This window comes from Scophthalmus maximus, chromosome 18 (assembly GCF_022379125.1).
Source record: "Scophthalmus maximus strain ysfricsl-2021 chromosome 18, ASM2237912v1, whole genome shotgun sequence".
NCBI classification, from domain to species: domain Eukaryota; kingdom Metazoa; phylum Chordata; class Actinopteri; order Pleuronectiformes; family Scophthalmidae; genus Scophthalmus; species Scophthalmus maximus.
Genome location: NC_061532.1, coordinates 12,049,079 through 12,066,207, shown reverse-complemented (window position 1 = coordinate 12,066,207; position 17,129 = coordinate 12,049,079). Strand labels below are relative to the sequence as shown.

Below are 17,129 nucleotides of genomic sequence, written 5' to 3'. Positions count from 1 at the left end.
CTGGGGCTGACTGCCACAGACAGGAAGCTGGAACGTACCGGGAGACGGGAAAAAAAACCCCTCCGGACCCTTTAATCGTGCGTGGGTGGTGAAAGAAATTGAAACTTAAGTCTAGAATTTCTACAGAGGCTTATCTCAAACTACCGGTCAACGGTACCTATTATAGTGAGCACGAGTGACGAGTGACCGCCTTCAGGACAAAACCTACTGTTGTTCAAGTGCTAAAGAGAGTTTGATTGTTTTTTTAACTCCACATCTTATTATAACATGTATAAAGTCATGCAGCGACCTGTGATCGCCTACAACGACAATGGCATCTGATTATCATCATGATAAGAACTGAATAATCCTCAGGAATGACAAAACTAGAAAAAAATATAGGCAGATAATAAGATATGTACATACATTTTTCCAAACAGGATCCTCATTTTTAGCCAGTTGGTGTGAGGAGTGAGAAGATGAAGCGATTAAATCTTGGGTGAAATATCTCATATTGTACCGCAGGTGTGTGAGGATTAAAAAAACCCCCCAACATCCTGGGAATTTACTTATGTATTTGATATAACTGTCGTGTTTTGATTGCTGCATCGCCTCAAAGCTGTGCGTATCATTGACACACTGGCACAGGCCAGTGGAGCACAGATCTGTGCAATGGCCTCTCACCTGGGTTCACCACCTACTCAAAAATCAGAAGGGGATTTATGTGAATCAGCCGCCTGCTGTTTCATCAAAACCCCAACTTCTCTGTCTGCCCACTCGTCCGGCGGGTCTTGACCTTCATTTGGCACACGGCTGAGTTTTCATCCGAGCTGTCAGAAAAACAACACAGCCTGTAAAAGGATCGCATAAACCTCAAGAAACCCCAACAGCGTGCTCTTTCCCCTGGATCCTGGCGAGGAAAAAGAAAAAGAGGGAAAATTGAGCCACAGGTCTGCCACTCAGGCGCCCTGGCTCTTGACCAACAGACAGGGCTGACTTGGCAACACTCCTTCCTGTTGCCGTATGGTCTCTCGGACGGGCAGGCCTGCTCACCCGTGGCTGGCTGCTCCGTGACATTTGATCCACTGGCGACAGTTTGTTTACACCGTGCACTGATTGTGCGGTGTCCCCTCAGACACCCCCGACCACGCTGGCATCGATTGTCATGTATCGACCTTGTTTATTCCGGGCATGAATCCGTACGCAGGTGTAGAGCTCCTCTGTCTTCCCTCGACGGGTCCTTTATTTTTAACTCCACCTCAGCACCCATCCCTCCGCCTCCCACTTCTTCTCACCCCCGCCTTCATTGTTCTGGCAGAGAGTCTTCTCTTGTTTTATCCCGTCATCTCTTGTTCATCCATCCATCCTCTTCTCCCCCAAGGGATTATTCATGCTTGGCGGGGCTGCTCACACCTCTCTCACACGCCGGCTCAGATCCAGTAACACCCAGCTCCATCAGGACATGCCGACCATGCAGACAGGCCCCATAACGGAGCGATCCAGCATCAGAAGAAAAACCCTCCTATTTATGTCTCTGAGGAATAAAATGAGAAGTGAAGTCGTTGATGTGTCAAAATGAAATGAATTCACGTTGCCCCTTAAGTGAAATGAGTTCCACAAAGTAGATTGAGTTAATCACCTCTTAATACTTCACTCTTCTGAATATTTTAAGAGCAAAAAGAGTGCACACATACAGTTTCTTTGGTAATGTTTGCCTTCTTCTAGAGGCACCAATTCAGAGATCTTAAACTGAGTGTGGCATCTGAGTTCATGGCTCACACTATAACAATTTTATTTGCCAATTCACGACACACATTATCTCAACGCACTTCTCGTAGTGAGGTCTAAACCTTAAAATGTTACAGAGAAACCCCAAAGTTCCCACAATGAGCCGAGCACTTTAAGCTCCACTCAAATTGCTTCAAGTTCAATCTCTCTCTTCAGCACAGCTGACATTTTAGCTTCCGCCTCTTAAAGTTGAACGGAATCTTCAACTTCAACTCAATGTTGTCGTCATATCCACCCAATCATTGATTTCCAATGTTCCTCTGCTCACACTGGCTGTGTATTTTAATAATAAATATATAATAACTCATAAACAAAAGTAATCTAATATCACAGGATTAAGATCTAACCGGCCGAGGCCTGTCAGTTCTGAGCGATGTTCTGTGTTTGTTATTAGCGCTGCTTGCCTCGACTGTCCCCGGGGTGCTGATGACTTGTTGTTGCTTGACCGAACATGGGGCTTAACGCTAATCTCATCACCGCTCGGTGATGATTCAGCAGCTAGTGAGAGCTCACAGTCACTCACACTCGTACTATACTAGTATAATGCGCGCGCACACACACACACACACACACACACACACACACACACACACACACACACACACACACACACACACACACACACACACACACACACACACACACACACACACACACACACACACACACACACACACACACACACACACACACACACACACACACACACACACACACACACAATCCCAATGTTGCACATTCAGAGAAGCGTGTTGCACCAAAGTTGTTTTAGATATTGTGTTCTTGGATAAAGATTGATTTTTTTTCTTTCTTTAGCAAATAACGTCACATGAAGAGAAAAATAATCGTCAGCTGACAAAGACAACAGACCTGCGTGGAAAATCTGAGCTGCACAAATCTGTCTTACAACTCCAGGGCAATTTTTCTTTCCAGCACAGTCTTGGCTGCACACCTCCTCTCTTGGCAAAATCCGCCAATAATTTCATTTCTTCTCTCCTGTTGAGTTCAGGTAGCAGTGTGTTCGTGTGTGCCTTCGAGCCTCGCTCTGTTCTTTGCTTCGCCACTCCCCCGGACCTTTTCTGTTCACCTCCACTTCATACACCGCAACCTCCCTGTAAGTCTATTGTGCCAGATATCTGCCCTCTGATCAGCAGTCCTGTCCCAACCTGCACCGAGCTGACGTGTGGGGCCTGACAGTTGAGCCTTTCAGGGAGGACTGGAGATGAGAAGGGCAGCATCTCTGGGAGCTTTCCGAGACCCCCGGATGCAGAGGGGTAGATGTTATTTGTCAACGTGTAAATAACAGAGTCGCAGACGGCCACGCAGTCTTCCTGTCCCTCTAAAAATCCTCCTGGCCCTCGCTCCTGCATTTTTAAAGCTGTGTTTGATTGGAAGTGGTATTTCTGTCAGGGCCTGGTTGTCAGATTGTGGGCTTTGCCAGAGCGATTTCTGCTGCGTGGTCTGAATTGAAATTTGATAGAAGAACTGAGCAACAAACACTCCAGGTGGAGGCTGAGCCAGGGGTAAAACTCAGAAGACATCTCACTTGACATTGATCCACTACCCACTGTCTTTGTTGTGAAAAAATGACAGAATCTGCACTGCTCATAAAAAAATGTTATTTATTTATTTGATTCAACTCTCTTCTGTGTGGCTATGTAGTTGGTCAGCCAAAATAGCGGCAACTCGTGTGGATGTGCCAATGAAATTAGACATTTTCAGTCACTTTGCTTGAGTTTAATAATGATTTAAATTTTAGTTGTTAGTTACTAGTTGTTGTTTCTTTTGAATAGGATAAATAAAATGAGAGAAATTAATCCATAGGCCTATAAAAAGGTAATGCTAACTCGCAGCCTTTCATACCATTACTACAAAGAACTGACCTAACAGTGTAGCTGGAGCCAGAGGAGGAAGAAGAAGAAGAGAGAGAGAGAGAGAGAGGAAAGGAAATAGGGGGGAAACAGAGGGACGACACGATGCAGAGAGAGGGGAAGAGGCAGAGGCATGATAGGCATTCAGATGTTTTGACGTGCTGTAAATCAATTAAAGGCTTAATGCCAAATACTGTGGATCCAGATTTGGAGCCAACAGAGGGCTGATGCTCTGTAGTGTGTTGGCAGGTCCAGGATCCGTGTGACGGAGGAGGAAATCGCACACGTTGTGCCGTCGTGGATAATGTATTAGCTGTGTAGCTCTGCTTTAACTGTGTGCATGTCCATACACAGAAAATGCACAAGTGCACAATGGGTGTGTGTGTGTTTGTCTGTGTGTGTGTGTGTGTGTGTGTGTGTGCGCGTGCAATGTCCAGTTTCATGGCGAATCACACCAAACCTCATTTGTTGAGCAGAGCCTGGGTGATTATGAATTAAAGTGTCTGAACTATGAAGCCCATTGTTTTGTGCACGCAGCTAAACCGGAGGGCATGACTTAGAGACAGAAAATGGAAAAAAGGCATGGTAACTTTCCAACACAAGGTTATTTTCCTACACAAACCCAATGTCCCCGTAGTGGCTTTCACAGGTTGTTCACCACATGTGCCCACAGCGTCAAACAAACCCAAACATGATCTCGTCTGCCAAGCCAAAAACGATTTGTGCACAACCCAGTATCATTTTAAAGTTAACTGTAGTGCTCATAAAACACTGATGACGGCAGGAGCGTCCTGGGCAGGGAAGCGGCCTACCGTGAAATCACCCAGGATAGTTTGTGCCCGGGCTGCTTAATGAACACTTGGCCGTAAGACTCGATACCCGAAAAATCATTGTGCAACCAACAAATGCGTCGTCGCGGCTCTACCTCTCTCCCCTGTTCGCTCCACATCTCCTGGTCTCTCCCTTTAATCATAAACGGACACATTCCTGCAGAGATGAAGCAGGCTGCACGGCAGAGCTCTGCCAGGTTTCAGGAATGTGACCACACAGCAGCAGCAGCACTTCACCAGGCTCTGCTGCACCGAGCTGCTACGTTCAGCTGATGGTGAAGTCTTGTTTTTCCGCTGTCAAACACAGCTGAACTTCTTTTCCTTTTCTTTTTTTTTTTTATCGGTACCTTGCAGAACAAGACACCTACGAATAAATATAGCAGCCCCCGTTTTACTAAAATGACAATGGCAATGAACTTTAGCAGTTTCTTTGTCTCTAATACACCCGGGGGGGGGGGGGAATCCTACTCTGAACACATTGTGACCTAGTTCCATCAGTGGCTTTGCACAAGTGGGTTATATAATACCTGAAAGAATAACGTTTCTTTTGTTGTTGTTGTCCTTGCACAGATTTTTTTTCTTCCAGTGGCCTACCTTGATCTTAGTTAATTGTCAATTTGTGTGTGTGTGTGTGTGTGTGTGTGTGTGTGTGTGTAACTGCAGACTCCTCGGTGGCACATAGACCTGGAGCCGTGGGCCAGTGGGACTCATTCTCTGGAGGAAGAAGCCAAAAGGTTCCTCAGCTACATCACAACGCCACAAGTGAGTCAACAATCGTTTGCGTTCTCACAAGACTCTTAAAATTAGGGATTGTGCTGCATGTATATTAATTCAAGTGATTTTGGTGCAGTTGTGTGGGCCCGTGTACAGTATTAAAGATGAATGTTGCCACCGGTAGAGGCCGAATGCATCGTGGTGTATACACTCAAATACTGACACATTTGAGCTTTTTTTTTTTTTTTTTTTACTTTGGTTGAGCATTTCCATTTAATTTTACACTTCTGCTCCACAACAGTGCAGAGGAAAAATACTGATCTTTTTCCAAAAGGGCAGGAGCAACTGGACTTGGTTCAGACATCTTGCTTAACACTTTGGGAGGAACCCCCTCAGTGTGATGCTGCCAAGTGGATAACTATGACCTGGAGGAATGAGAATCTCCACAGGCAACTGAACGCTTTACCGAAAATCTGAACATATCTTCACAGGACACAAAAAAGATTCTGTCTCATCAGGCAACAGAACATCTTAAATATGAACTGCTTTATCTTTCATTTAACCAAATGCTGTGAACAGATGCATTATTGGTCTTGCACGACAGCACGCACCTAATTCATTGCGCTATTGATTACCATGCAGATGGAACTCACGGCCCCTCTATTCATGCCTAATCAATGAGATGTTATGGTTTGTTTGGCAGTATTAAATTATAGTAAATCGATTTAAGGTGTTCAGTATCATAATCTGAAAGTCTATGAGGGGCTCGAGAAGGTCTCACTCTCTGTGCCACATTCTTTTTGTGGAGACATATTTTCCTTTTCACTGTGACATAGACAGATATTTTTGGGGGGATTGAATGCGCTCTGGTTTTTATTGTAGTGAAATTGACTTGGAGATAAATTAGCGAGTTATCTTTTTTCCCCCCTCTCACAGCAGACACGCTATTCCACTTCAAATGGCTAGGCACTCGTTTTTTGTATCTTTCACAAAGCAGACATTCAGGCCCTGTGTGTGTGTGTGTGTGTGTGTGTGTGTGTGTGTGTGTGTCTGTGTCTGTGTGTGCAGTACATGTAGATGCAGCCACTGGTGCATATTTGCATATTTGTGTGTGTGAAAGAAAGGGACAAGGACAAGAACAGAGAGAAAGAGATTGTGTGTGTGTGCGTGTGTGTGCGTGTGTGTGTGTGTGTGTGTGTGTGTGTGTGTGTGTGTGTGTGTGTGTGCGTGTGTGTGTGTGTGTGTGTGTGTGTGTGTGTGTGTGTGTAGCTGGTGAAAAGAGAGCTGTCCATCATGGACAGTGACAGGCGAGGGTGGAGGGACTTAGCGGGAGCATCGCAGCATCCTCGGCTGTAATGCTGACTGACACAGTGGCTGGTGGAGCTGTTTCTCAGAGAGATTGTTTGCGACACAACTGTCCAATCAATAGCAGTCGGTGTATCTCACATGCAGGCGATGTGCACCAGCACACACAGATACGAGGGAGTGGTTCAATGAAAGCATTTTAACAGCCTGAGGTGTATCGAATCAAGAAAATAGTTTAGTACATGGTATTATTCCAATAACCTACTGTAAACCAGATTACAATAGTATAACTGTGACATTGACAGTGACAGCCGTATTGTAATGTAAAGTAATGACTTTCAATTTGTTATGATGTGTAGTCAGTGTAAACTTCCTTTCAGGTCAAGCTTTACAGCTCAGTATTCAGTGTACCTGTGCAGCAGTCAGCAGTTCAATGGCACTGATATATCTGCAGATGTGAGGTGGCATAATAATCCTGTGTGATTTTGCATTTCATTGGACAATGTGCATTCTGTGCCGCCGAACGCTTTCAGATGGAACAAATTAACAATAATGGGCACAATGAGGCGTGTTTCGAATCAATCTTAATATTATTATTACTGCAGCACCCACATGAACAGAGTACAGTTCCTGCGCTCTTTACAACAAAGACACACCAAGTGACTTTTATTCACTGTGAAACGGTGTCCCTGCTCTTCACTCAGCCAATCTCCCCTTTCAGTCTGACTAATTGCTGGAAGTTCTGATAAGAGGGAGACATTTATTTGAAAGGAAACAGCAAAAGAAAACTGTTTCTGAGAGAGACTTTTTGAAGCAGTTGAAATTAAAAAGGAAATCCCTTAAAAAAAAAAGGAGGTCTGGTACTGGCCTGGAAATGTAAACATGCATAATGAAGTTTCCAATGGAAAAAAAAAGTCCATTTCAAGTGAATAATAGATGTGATTATACAAGAGGCTGGGACACAGAGCTCATCGTTCCCTGACAACGTGATATTTATGGAAAGCACTAATCATTTCCCTAGTTTTTATTTCACATTCACATAGCTGCAGCACACACACACATTTACACACATTATCTTGTTTCTGCGTGAATGGTGTGCTGTAAAGCCAAAGACAGATTTACGTTGCACATCATCATGTCTGAGCGAACATAGCTCCTTCCCCGGCAAACTGAAGCTCCGCAGCAGACGGAGCTTAAAGAAACCAGACAGCAAACAGTGGAGCTGCAGCTCCAGCGCCAAAGCTTAGTCACTTGTAAAACTGAAAGGACACGAAGAAGGAATACTGTAATTGCCGCCTCGTTGTTTTCACTATTAACTCTGCTGTTAATAGTGAGACTTTGCAATATCCATCATACGCGTCAGCCTGCAGCTGCACATTATGATGAATAGTATGAATGTTGTAGTTCACAGCTATGGCCCAAACACACACACCAGCCCAGGGTCACATGCAGTAGCAGATTCCAGTGATTTTTTTTCCCAGCATTTAGTCCAAGTATGAACGCTACCATTGTGTTTTAAAGTGAGATGTGCGATGCACCGGGAACAGGAGTACTGTGTTAACAGTAGAGAAAGTCAGAAGTCAATAAACTCCTCTTGACTCATTTTCACAAGATAGTGCTTGTTTGGCTCAGAATGCCGGAGTCAAATTTTGAGCCCGGGAACATTACAGAACCTTGACAGAAAGTCGGGCTCAAGACAGTAATAAAATACGTTCATTTTCTCGGGTCTAGGTGACGTGTTCATCGCTGGCCCGTGAGGAAACTGCTCAAGAGGGGTCCAGAGGTGCCTGGGCCGTGTGCCTGGACCCCGAGTACAGCCTGACCCACAGGATACGAAGCAAACACTGCAGGATCTACTCTTTTGGGTGTGTATGGCCACAAACAAACACTCACACTGCTCTTGTTTTTACCAGGGTTGTCCGGTGCCCAATATCTTGACACTGGTCTCATCCTTGACCACAACATCTACAACATTTGGATGGGATCATCAGTTATTCTACTACTACTAGTACTTTAGCAACATCTGAACATGTAACAGGATTGTTGATAACATAAATGTTCACACAGTCAGTGAATTATCTGCGGCTGCCACAGTTATTCAGAGCATCTGCGACTGACTGTGATTTATCAAGTCACAATTGCTGATGCTGTCTCTTCACCCATCAGTTTTTTTCCTTTTCTTTCTCTCATCGTTTCAACAAAAATGGATGTTGGCAAAAGTGGCTATTCTGGGAAGTGTTTATCTGCCTCCACACCCCCTGTTAGTCTTTTCTTTTCTATGACTAATTGGTCACTGAGCCTATATTTATTCAGGATCCGTCTTTCTCTGACAGAGTGGAGATATTCAGCTGACTTTTTGCCCGGAGAACGTTCTTTGTTCTTTGTCTTTTAACCGGAACGCACCTGGAACATCACGTCCGACCAACCTCTGCTTCCTCTCACTGAGCGGTGGAGTAATCTTGGGTCGAATCAGGCAGGCCCGGAGGTATTTGACCATCTTAAGAGTGGAGAGTCAGTTGGCTATGTGTCGTAGAACAGCACGATCCTGCTGGGCCTCCGCTGCGCTGGGGTGCTGCAAAGGTCTGAAGGGATTTGCCTGCAGGAGAGAGGGAGCTTATTAATTTGGCTGTTGAGAGACAGGACAGGTGTGCTGGCAACAGGGCAGGCAGGACTTGGATACCGATGTGGGAGGGCAAGGGGGGGCAGGGCGACCGCTGTTTCTGGCTTTGTGCCTCCCTACTGAGAAGGTGTCAGGGGTCAAGCGGAGAGATTGGAGGAAAATATCCCTGATATCCTCTGGCTGACTGGTGGAGAGTCACTCATGCAGACGACAAGCTACATGGCCAATGCCCCGAAAAAAATATGAGGGATGTTACTGTGAGTCATCTCTGTGATTTATGCAAACGTTTGAACATTTGACCAGAATATCAGCTTTATAAAATGTGACAGAGCAGCACACAGCTCTGACTTTTCAAGTCAATGAGTCAATTTTGTCCACCCTCTTATCTAACTGATCCCTTAAGACCTTCGGAATAAATGCAATGGTCGGCAGTCAACTCTGGTTGATGCAATGACAAGACAGCCAACCTAAGCAATGAAATCCAATGAAAAACAGAAACTTTATGAGTAACAAAAGAAATATCCAGATAGCCAGGAAGTTCCACTCTTGTAGCTATGGCAAGTAATTCTCTCCTACCCGTGTCCCCTGTCTGACCTAGATTCATGGTATACGCTCACACACGCTCACACACGTGCACACACACACACACACTTCTCGGTCATACCATTGAAGCTATGCCGGTATGCTGAGTATGATAATCTCAGGAGGGTTCTGCTTTGCTGTACAACAGACTTCAACTCAACTCCAGTCCACTGCTTCAGATAAGACTGGCTTTAATGGAAATGTTTAATACATTCAAACACTGTTAAGTGTGTACACTGCTGAATGCAGCACAATTACTGGGTACGTATGTACACTTGAACGTGTACATTTGTGTGCAGAGTTTTGTGTGTTTTTGTACAAGTGTGAACGTTTGATACGTCTCATTTGCATGCTGCTTAATGAGCCGAGGACAGATGTGCCTGGGCAGGATGAGCAGCTATTCTCTGATTGGTCTGTCACTTGGTGGGGGTGAGGGGTGGTGGTGTTGGAGTGCACCAGGATTTTTTTTTTCACGTGAAAGACCAATTACCCAGATTTAACCTCTCCTACTCAAACCTCATTCTCTCATCTTACTCCTCTATTAGTCTGAGTTCATCTTAAAAAAAGATAAATCATAATTACTATTCTATTACTTTACTTAGGTTGAGGATGAGTCATCCATTGCTATAAAACAGCCCACATTCTGGCCAATCAAAGGCGACTGAAACTAGTGCGTGCACTCATCCGCACGTGCGAAGCTGCAAAGCGACAGTTTACAAACCAATGGGTGAAGTCGCGGCGGGTTGCCACTCGGGGTGGAGCGCATCATTTTGAGAACACCAGGGTATCAAAAACAAAGGGAATAAAAAAAAATAAGTGAGGATGTAGCGGCAGTTAAGGGTAAAAATGAAGATGGGGAGGGACAGTTGACGAATCGCTTCCCAGCCCACCCAACGTTTGTTGACCAGTCTTGTCTCCGACGTTCACAACATCCAGACAGACTGTTGACATAATAGTTCAGTGCGAGGACAGGCGGATTCAAGTCTCTGTTTATCAGACTCAGACTCTCTCTCACACACACACACACACACACACACACACACACACACACACACACACACACACACACACACACACACACACACACACACACACACACACACACACACACACACACACACACACACACACACACACACACACACACACACACACACACACACACACACACACACACACAAAGTTGCCATGGCATCTCGTCAAGAGGGATCTCTTCATAACCCTTATAACCCCCATGTCTGAAGTTGATTTTCCACTTCCACATCTCACGAGAGAGGGTATTTCAGCTGGTGGAGACCCTCCTTTATCAGCGTTGTCATTCAGAGGGGCTTCTGCCCTGTGATCCACTGTGACTCCCGCCTTGGCCCCCGATATGCATGAGTGATCCCTGATCCCTGTCATCTTAGGCGTCATTGCCGTGATTCCCGGGCCGAAAACACATCACCACAGAGTGGGAAACTCTCGGTGCAATATTTAGTGCGGTAAAAGAAAGCAGAGCAGTGGGAGAGGGAGTGGGGGAAAGACAGGGACATGTGTCTGTCTACTTTCATTTACACATCATATTTAAAAATGGAGAAGCAGACCACTGGTCTCATCAAGCAAAAAAGAAACAAGACACATCTCCCGGCCAAAAGCTTCTGATCTATGTTATGTCTTGATTTTTTTCCGTTTTTCTTTTAAGAAGGCCGGTAAAGCTCGGATCACACAGTGACTGTAAGATGTTTGATATGTGGCTCAGAGTGAGAATTCACTCTAATGCATTTGATATTTGTGACAAGATGGTGCTGGTGTGGTTCCATGTCACAGAGAAGATCTTCTTCTCAAATGTTTCTCCCTTTAACATCGTTACAATACTTTCAACATGCATTTTTCCATTGGAATTCAACAGGACTCCTTCATCTTGTTTTCCTTTTAAGCAGTTGCCTGTGTTTCATTTTGCGCTCACAAGCCATTCATCAGATGTCCCATGAACTCTGGCCCACTCCCATTCAGTAGCATTCAGTAAAATGCAGAAGATCTCACTTGTAGCTGCGAGTTGAAGTTATAAAGCTACATTCATTAAATGCATCCACCAGGTTTAGGTAGTGTTTGAAAAAATTCTATTCATGTGATGGTACAATACCTTCTTCTGTACCACCAGTTCAAATCATGCTCTTTGAATGGAAATGTTGGCCTGTGAATGTGGTAATCATCTTGACCTTTCCTCTAACCTGTTTTTGAGTTAAAGGTCTTATCAACTATTGGATGGATTGCCATTAAATTTGCAAAAGATGTACATAAATATAATATAATAATAACTTAAATGACTGATCTAATAAATGTTTAAAGGGATACATCAAGAAGATTACGAACCATCATTCAATGCCAGAGTCAGCACTCTATACTATGAGCTCATTTTGGCTTTTACCAAGAAAGTATTGCGGTTGAATGCCAAGCCTTATCTCTGCACCTGATTTTGTCCCTCTGTGTGGGCTGCAGGTTGGGGGTGGATGACCGGTCACTGGAGCGTTCCCTCGCCAGGTCAGGATGCGAGGTCCACTGCTTCGATCCCAGCCTGAAGCAGCCTCACCTGCAGCAGGATGAAATGTGGCTCCATCGGCTCTCCGTAGACTGGAGGGATCCCAACCCTGCCGTCGTCGCCCAGCATCAGCACGCCAGCACGAAGAAACTGGCCACCATCCTTAATGACTTTGGACACAGACAGGTGCAGTAAGACCTCTCCGGTTCCTACCAACATAATCCTGCACCTCATGAATCATTCCTCTGTTGTCTGTCTCAGGCTACAGGTGAATAAACAGCCGTATATAATTTTGTTTTTCCTCCACAATGCTCTTCGAAGCCCATCGGGGTGTGTGGTCCACCTCATCAGATAGGGGTCTGCATCGAAGATCAAATATACACAGCCCACTGAAAGCATGCATACTAATAAACACGCAGGCAGTTATAGATCCTGGCTGCAAATGTGCCTGTTGAGGAACAGGCTGAATAATGATTCAAGGTCAAGGAAGCAAAGCTTCTCTCGCACAGGTAATCAAATCATTATCTCTTCCTTGTGAAAAGAAAACTTAGTTTTAGTAGCTACAGATGCATATGGATTAATGACAGAGCATCCATAGTTTGATTAATGTCATACGACATTAAAATCTCCAAAAGTAGACAAAGATTTTTTTGCACCACTATCTGAAACAGAGCCTTTTTTTGGTGGCTAAGGGGCTGCTTGCTGACCTTGTTCCCTCTGTTTTAGAATTTATTCTGTACGAAAATGTGCCAAACCGACAGATATTTATAGCTACAAAGATGATGACAAGATATGTACAAATAGACAGTCTGTGGTGGGTTTGTACACCATACTGTTTTATAGATGACAGTACTCACCTGTTGGAAATGCAGAGCCGCACACCATGTAATGAGGTTTTAATGTGAGTACATAGTGGGCCGGAGGAGCATATAGCGGCAGCGGCAGCAGCAGAACAGTCTCATCTTAGAGGCTCTTGCCCAGCCTCTGTGACAGGACAAGCAGCAGTGAAGAAACAGAGTAATGGAAAGGTCGAAATACGCAATTTGTGCAGCATTTCTTATCTGGTTTTGGTCAATAACTACACCGATGACTCATTGACTGAGCGGCGCTCCGGTGACCAGCTGAGACAGCAGACACCGTCACCACAGGGACAAATGTCAGAAGCGGCAAGTCACATCTCATTAATTGAAAGGGACGGCATATTGGACCATTGATCACATCGGTAATCAAACAGTACAACAGTGTCAGCACTGCTCAGATCAATGAAATTAGGTACTGCCACTAGAAAACAGGGAACAAGAAACTTTCATTTCTTCAGTAAAGGGCCGCCTTCATGCATACGTCACAATGGTTTTTCCAAGATTGTTATCAAAAATTCCATGGATGAGCGTGTGCATCACGGCTATAAAACAGTGTGGCGCTAAGAATTTTTGTTTGTTTTTTAGTCTCATAATTTCAAATTAAGAGGGTGGCACTGGAAGTAAGCACAATTACATCCTAAACTGTCAGGAGAGTACACAAGTGAATATCAAGATGGCTTCTATTGCGTGTCTTTAGATGCCTTCGGGAAAACATACCCTGATTTCAAAGCACTCGTTGAAGTGCCTCTAACAGCAGGGAATCAGCAAACCTCTCATATGTGTAATTAAATATCTTTAATTGTGCTCAACTCTTTAGTGGCTGGAAAAAGGTACATAAAAAAAATGCTTATAATAATGATAATAAAGGTAAAATAAGCTGTGATGTGTGGATCTCTGGTTTACAAGAAAAAACATTAATTACAAACATAAATTGCAAAAGACCAATCATGTGGATCAAAAGGAAAAAATAAATAAAAGTCTTACTGTTAGCTAGGTTTTTGCCCACCGTGAAATAAACACATTACAGGCTAATTAACAGCCCAAAGTGTGCACTTCCATTTAAAGTTGTTCTCAATTCAGAGAACTTGTTTACAAGGCATCAAGGCATTTCTAAATAAAAATTTGTCCCCATGTGCAGCTGAAGCCTAATCCCGAGACCGCTGTACACAAGTAATTACCGAGTGCATTTAGATCACTTTCTGCATGAGTCACTGGGAGGAAACATTTGTCCATTGGGTATGAAAAGTGTTTGCTGCAGTCTCACATTAATTTCTCAGCAGTGGGCAGGAGCTCCTGTGGAGTGCAAAGTCATTTTACATGAAATATTCTCTAGGGGCTTGTCAACTCTATAATTGTAGAGTGCAGTTTGGTTTTCTGGTTGTTCTTAAAGTCAAGAAGAGCTCTGCTTTTGATACAGTCGAACCGTGATACTCTCGTAAATCGCCTTAAAAACTGTGTTGGTGTTATGGACAGGGCTCTTGTCTAGTTCCGCTCGTACTTCTCTGACAGATCGTTTACTGTTGTAATTGGATAATTGTCCTCATCCCCTGCCCCCTTCGCATGTGGTGTACCCCAGGGGTCCACCCTTGGTCCACTATATTTTTCTGTTTATATGCTGCCTTTGGATCAGATCATTCGTTTTGGACAACATTCATTTTCACTGTTACGCGGAAGACAAGCGTCTTCTCCAATTTAGGAATATTGCAAAAGAAAAACATTACTGTAATTCCCTATATTCAGGTCTCAACATTAAAGACCATCTCGCACCAGACTTTTAACAGGTCACAGGAGACAAGGCCATATAACTCCCATCTTCACCACACTGCCCCGGCTACCTGTTAAGATCAAAATTGATTAAATCTTTTTTACTAATTTCTTTTGACGCAATGTATGGCTGCCTCTGCTCCTCGGGCATGACACCCCCTAACTGCTTCAACAGCCCGCTGTGTAACTGTAAAGTAACCACAAAAGGTTCTCTGTCAGAGACCCACAGCTGTAGAACTCCCTGCCTGAGGAACTCCCTTTGCTCTCTAACCAAAAGGAAACCAGCATACAGTACACGTAACTTTGCTAACCCTACACAGCAGTGTATCAAGTGTCATCTTTCCAAATCTCCAACACCATCGGGACTTCGCTGGGTACAGACACGAGTGTTGTCAGAGGTTGCAAGTTGCCTGCAGAGTGAGTCGATGTTGGCAGCACTGGATCAGGGGCCGAAAGGCAATTTATATCGGGGAATTCTGTAGCATCACCAAAGGCATCAATGGGAGTGGAATTTCTTGTCCACTTTCATATCGGTGCTGTCATGGTGCCATTTGAGTTGTAGAAATGTGAACATTTCCCACGAAGACAGAGCTATGAATTCCGTTTAGCTGGTATATCTCAAAGGATTAATGTAATACTTGACAATACGGTGGCCCTCCTCCTGATAAATCCTGAATTCTAAATCTCTCCTCATGTTGTATACCTTAATAAGTGGCACCCTAAAAAACTGGGTGAGGAAATATGGAATAAAAGCTCTGTCGCCAAAGAGCCTTTTAAACACATAAAGGTCAGACAATGGACATCTTTAGCAATTCAGTCTACTTCAGACGGATCTAAAGATCCTGAGGAAGAGCATTAAACTTTGGGCATGCGTGAGTCTCCTTAAATTTATCTGACCTAAGGCTGCTATTAACATTCATCTTATGAAACGTTTGCTCTCTGCTCCAACACAGCAAGCCTGGTCAGGCTGCTCTTTAGCTCAATACATCATCAACACTGCTAAAGCAAGAACTGAAGCCAAGCTCCACTTATTCATTTTCATCTTTAAATATCCTGCGTTCAATAACTCCACAGTTTAGTGCTAGAGCAAAAACAGAACTAATTACCTTTTTCCTCCCCTCCCTGATGCAGGTGGATGTACTTAAGGCAGATATGGAGAGCGCAGAGTGGAAGATTTTGGAGAATCTGGTTCTGGAAGGAGTTCTTCACTCCGTGGGTCAGATGCTGCTGGAGGTTCACCTGCACTGGGCTGGTTTCGAGGTGGGCGGCGACGACCCGTCCGTAGTGCGGTACTGGTTCAGCCTGCTCAAAGAGCTGGAACGGGCCAACTTCCGCCTCTTCCACGTCCACAGTGACCCAACCAAACCGCACCTCTTCCTGCATAAGAACATCCTCAACGCGAGCAGTGCTTACACCCTGAGCTGGGTGAACACACAGTGGAAGCCCTGAGGGATGCCATACTGACAGAAATCCCAAAAACTTGGCTGGAACGGCCGCGGAACTGATATACAAGTTTGTGTGACATGCAATTCTCAATGTGAGCACCCATTCTTGTTAGAGCATGCCTGTTCTCCAGACTGTTCTTATCTGACTTGACCTTTTTGTAAAGCTAAAATCCTTGCTCCCACTTATCCTCCTGCTCTCCGTCTCCTGGCCTGTATTGACCTCAGTCGTCTAGAGGGGCAGAGTAATTGCCTCCAGAAAGGCTCTGTGTTCTACCTCATAGTGGCTCATGTTGTTGGCTGCAAGTCAGCCTCTGAGTCACACTCGCACATATCATTGTGGTACTATCTGGACTCAGCCCACAGCCAGGCCGTCCTCCCTGATATTAGTCAACCTTTCCGAATCGCGCAAGTCTATACAGACCCAGAAACAGCAGCCCGCACAGCAGTACATGAATTAATACATGAAGCCAAATGCAGAAAATAGATGGGATCTGCTCTGGAGGGGGGAGAAGATAACTGCCTGGGCGGATGGACACTTCCCTGCAGATGAAACCTGTACGAGTGTCTGGGACATAAAATGTGGCACTAATTTGAATAACAGCACAAATACACTGTCAAGACTTGTACACAGTGATCGTGTTGGATATTTGAATGAGGATGTCCGACCAAGAACGGGGGGGGGGGGGGGGGGCTGAAATGAAAAGGTAAACTCCAACTACTTTCTTTTTTTTACTCCTCAACCTGTGCTGCACCAGAAAACCATCAACACAAAAAAAAAGATCCAACTCAAGTAACTTGCCAAATATTTTGTTGCAATTCAATAAAGCAATAAACAAAGAAATGTCTGGGTTTT

General features: G+C 44.6%; 1 protein-coding gene and 1 long non-coding RNA gene across 2 annotated transcripts in view; one reads left to right on the top strand and one right to left on the bottom strand.

Annotated features, from left to right (window-relative positions):
- Window positions 1–12,911, bottom strand: part of LOC118289926 — a 20,243-nt gene extending 7,332 nt beyond the window's left edge. The window contains exons 1-2 of the long non-coding RNA XR_004786281.2: window positions 12,139–12,911; window positions 8,891–9,083 (exon numbers count right to left, since the gene is read on the bottom strand). This is a non-coding gene — a long non-coding RNA (uncharacterized LOC118289926). The remainder of the gene's footprint in view (window positions 1–8,890; window positions 9,084–12,138) is intronic.
- Window positions 1–17,113, top strand: part of mettl24 (methyltransferase like 24) — a 26,576-nt gene extending 9,463 nt beyond the window's left edge. The window contains exons 2-5 of the mRNA XM_035617166.2: window positions 5,132–5,230; window positions 8,219–8,352; window positions 12,168–12,393; window positions 15,963–17,113. Coding sequence (XP_035473059.1) covers window positions 5,132–5,230; window positions 8,219–8,352; window positions 12,168–12,393; window positions 15,963–16,280 — 777 coding nt within the window. The 3' untranslated portion in view covers window positions 16,281–17,113. The remainder of the gene's footprint in view (window positions 1–5,131; window positions 5,231–8,218; window positions 8,353–12,167; window positions 12,394–15,962) is intronic.
- The last annotated feature ends 16 nt before the right edge of the window (window positions 17,114–17,129 follow it).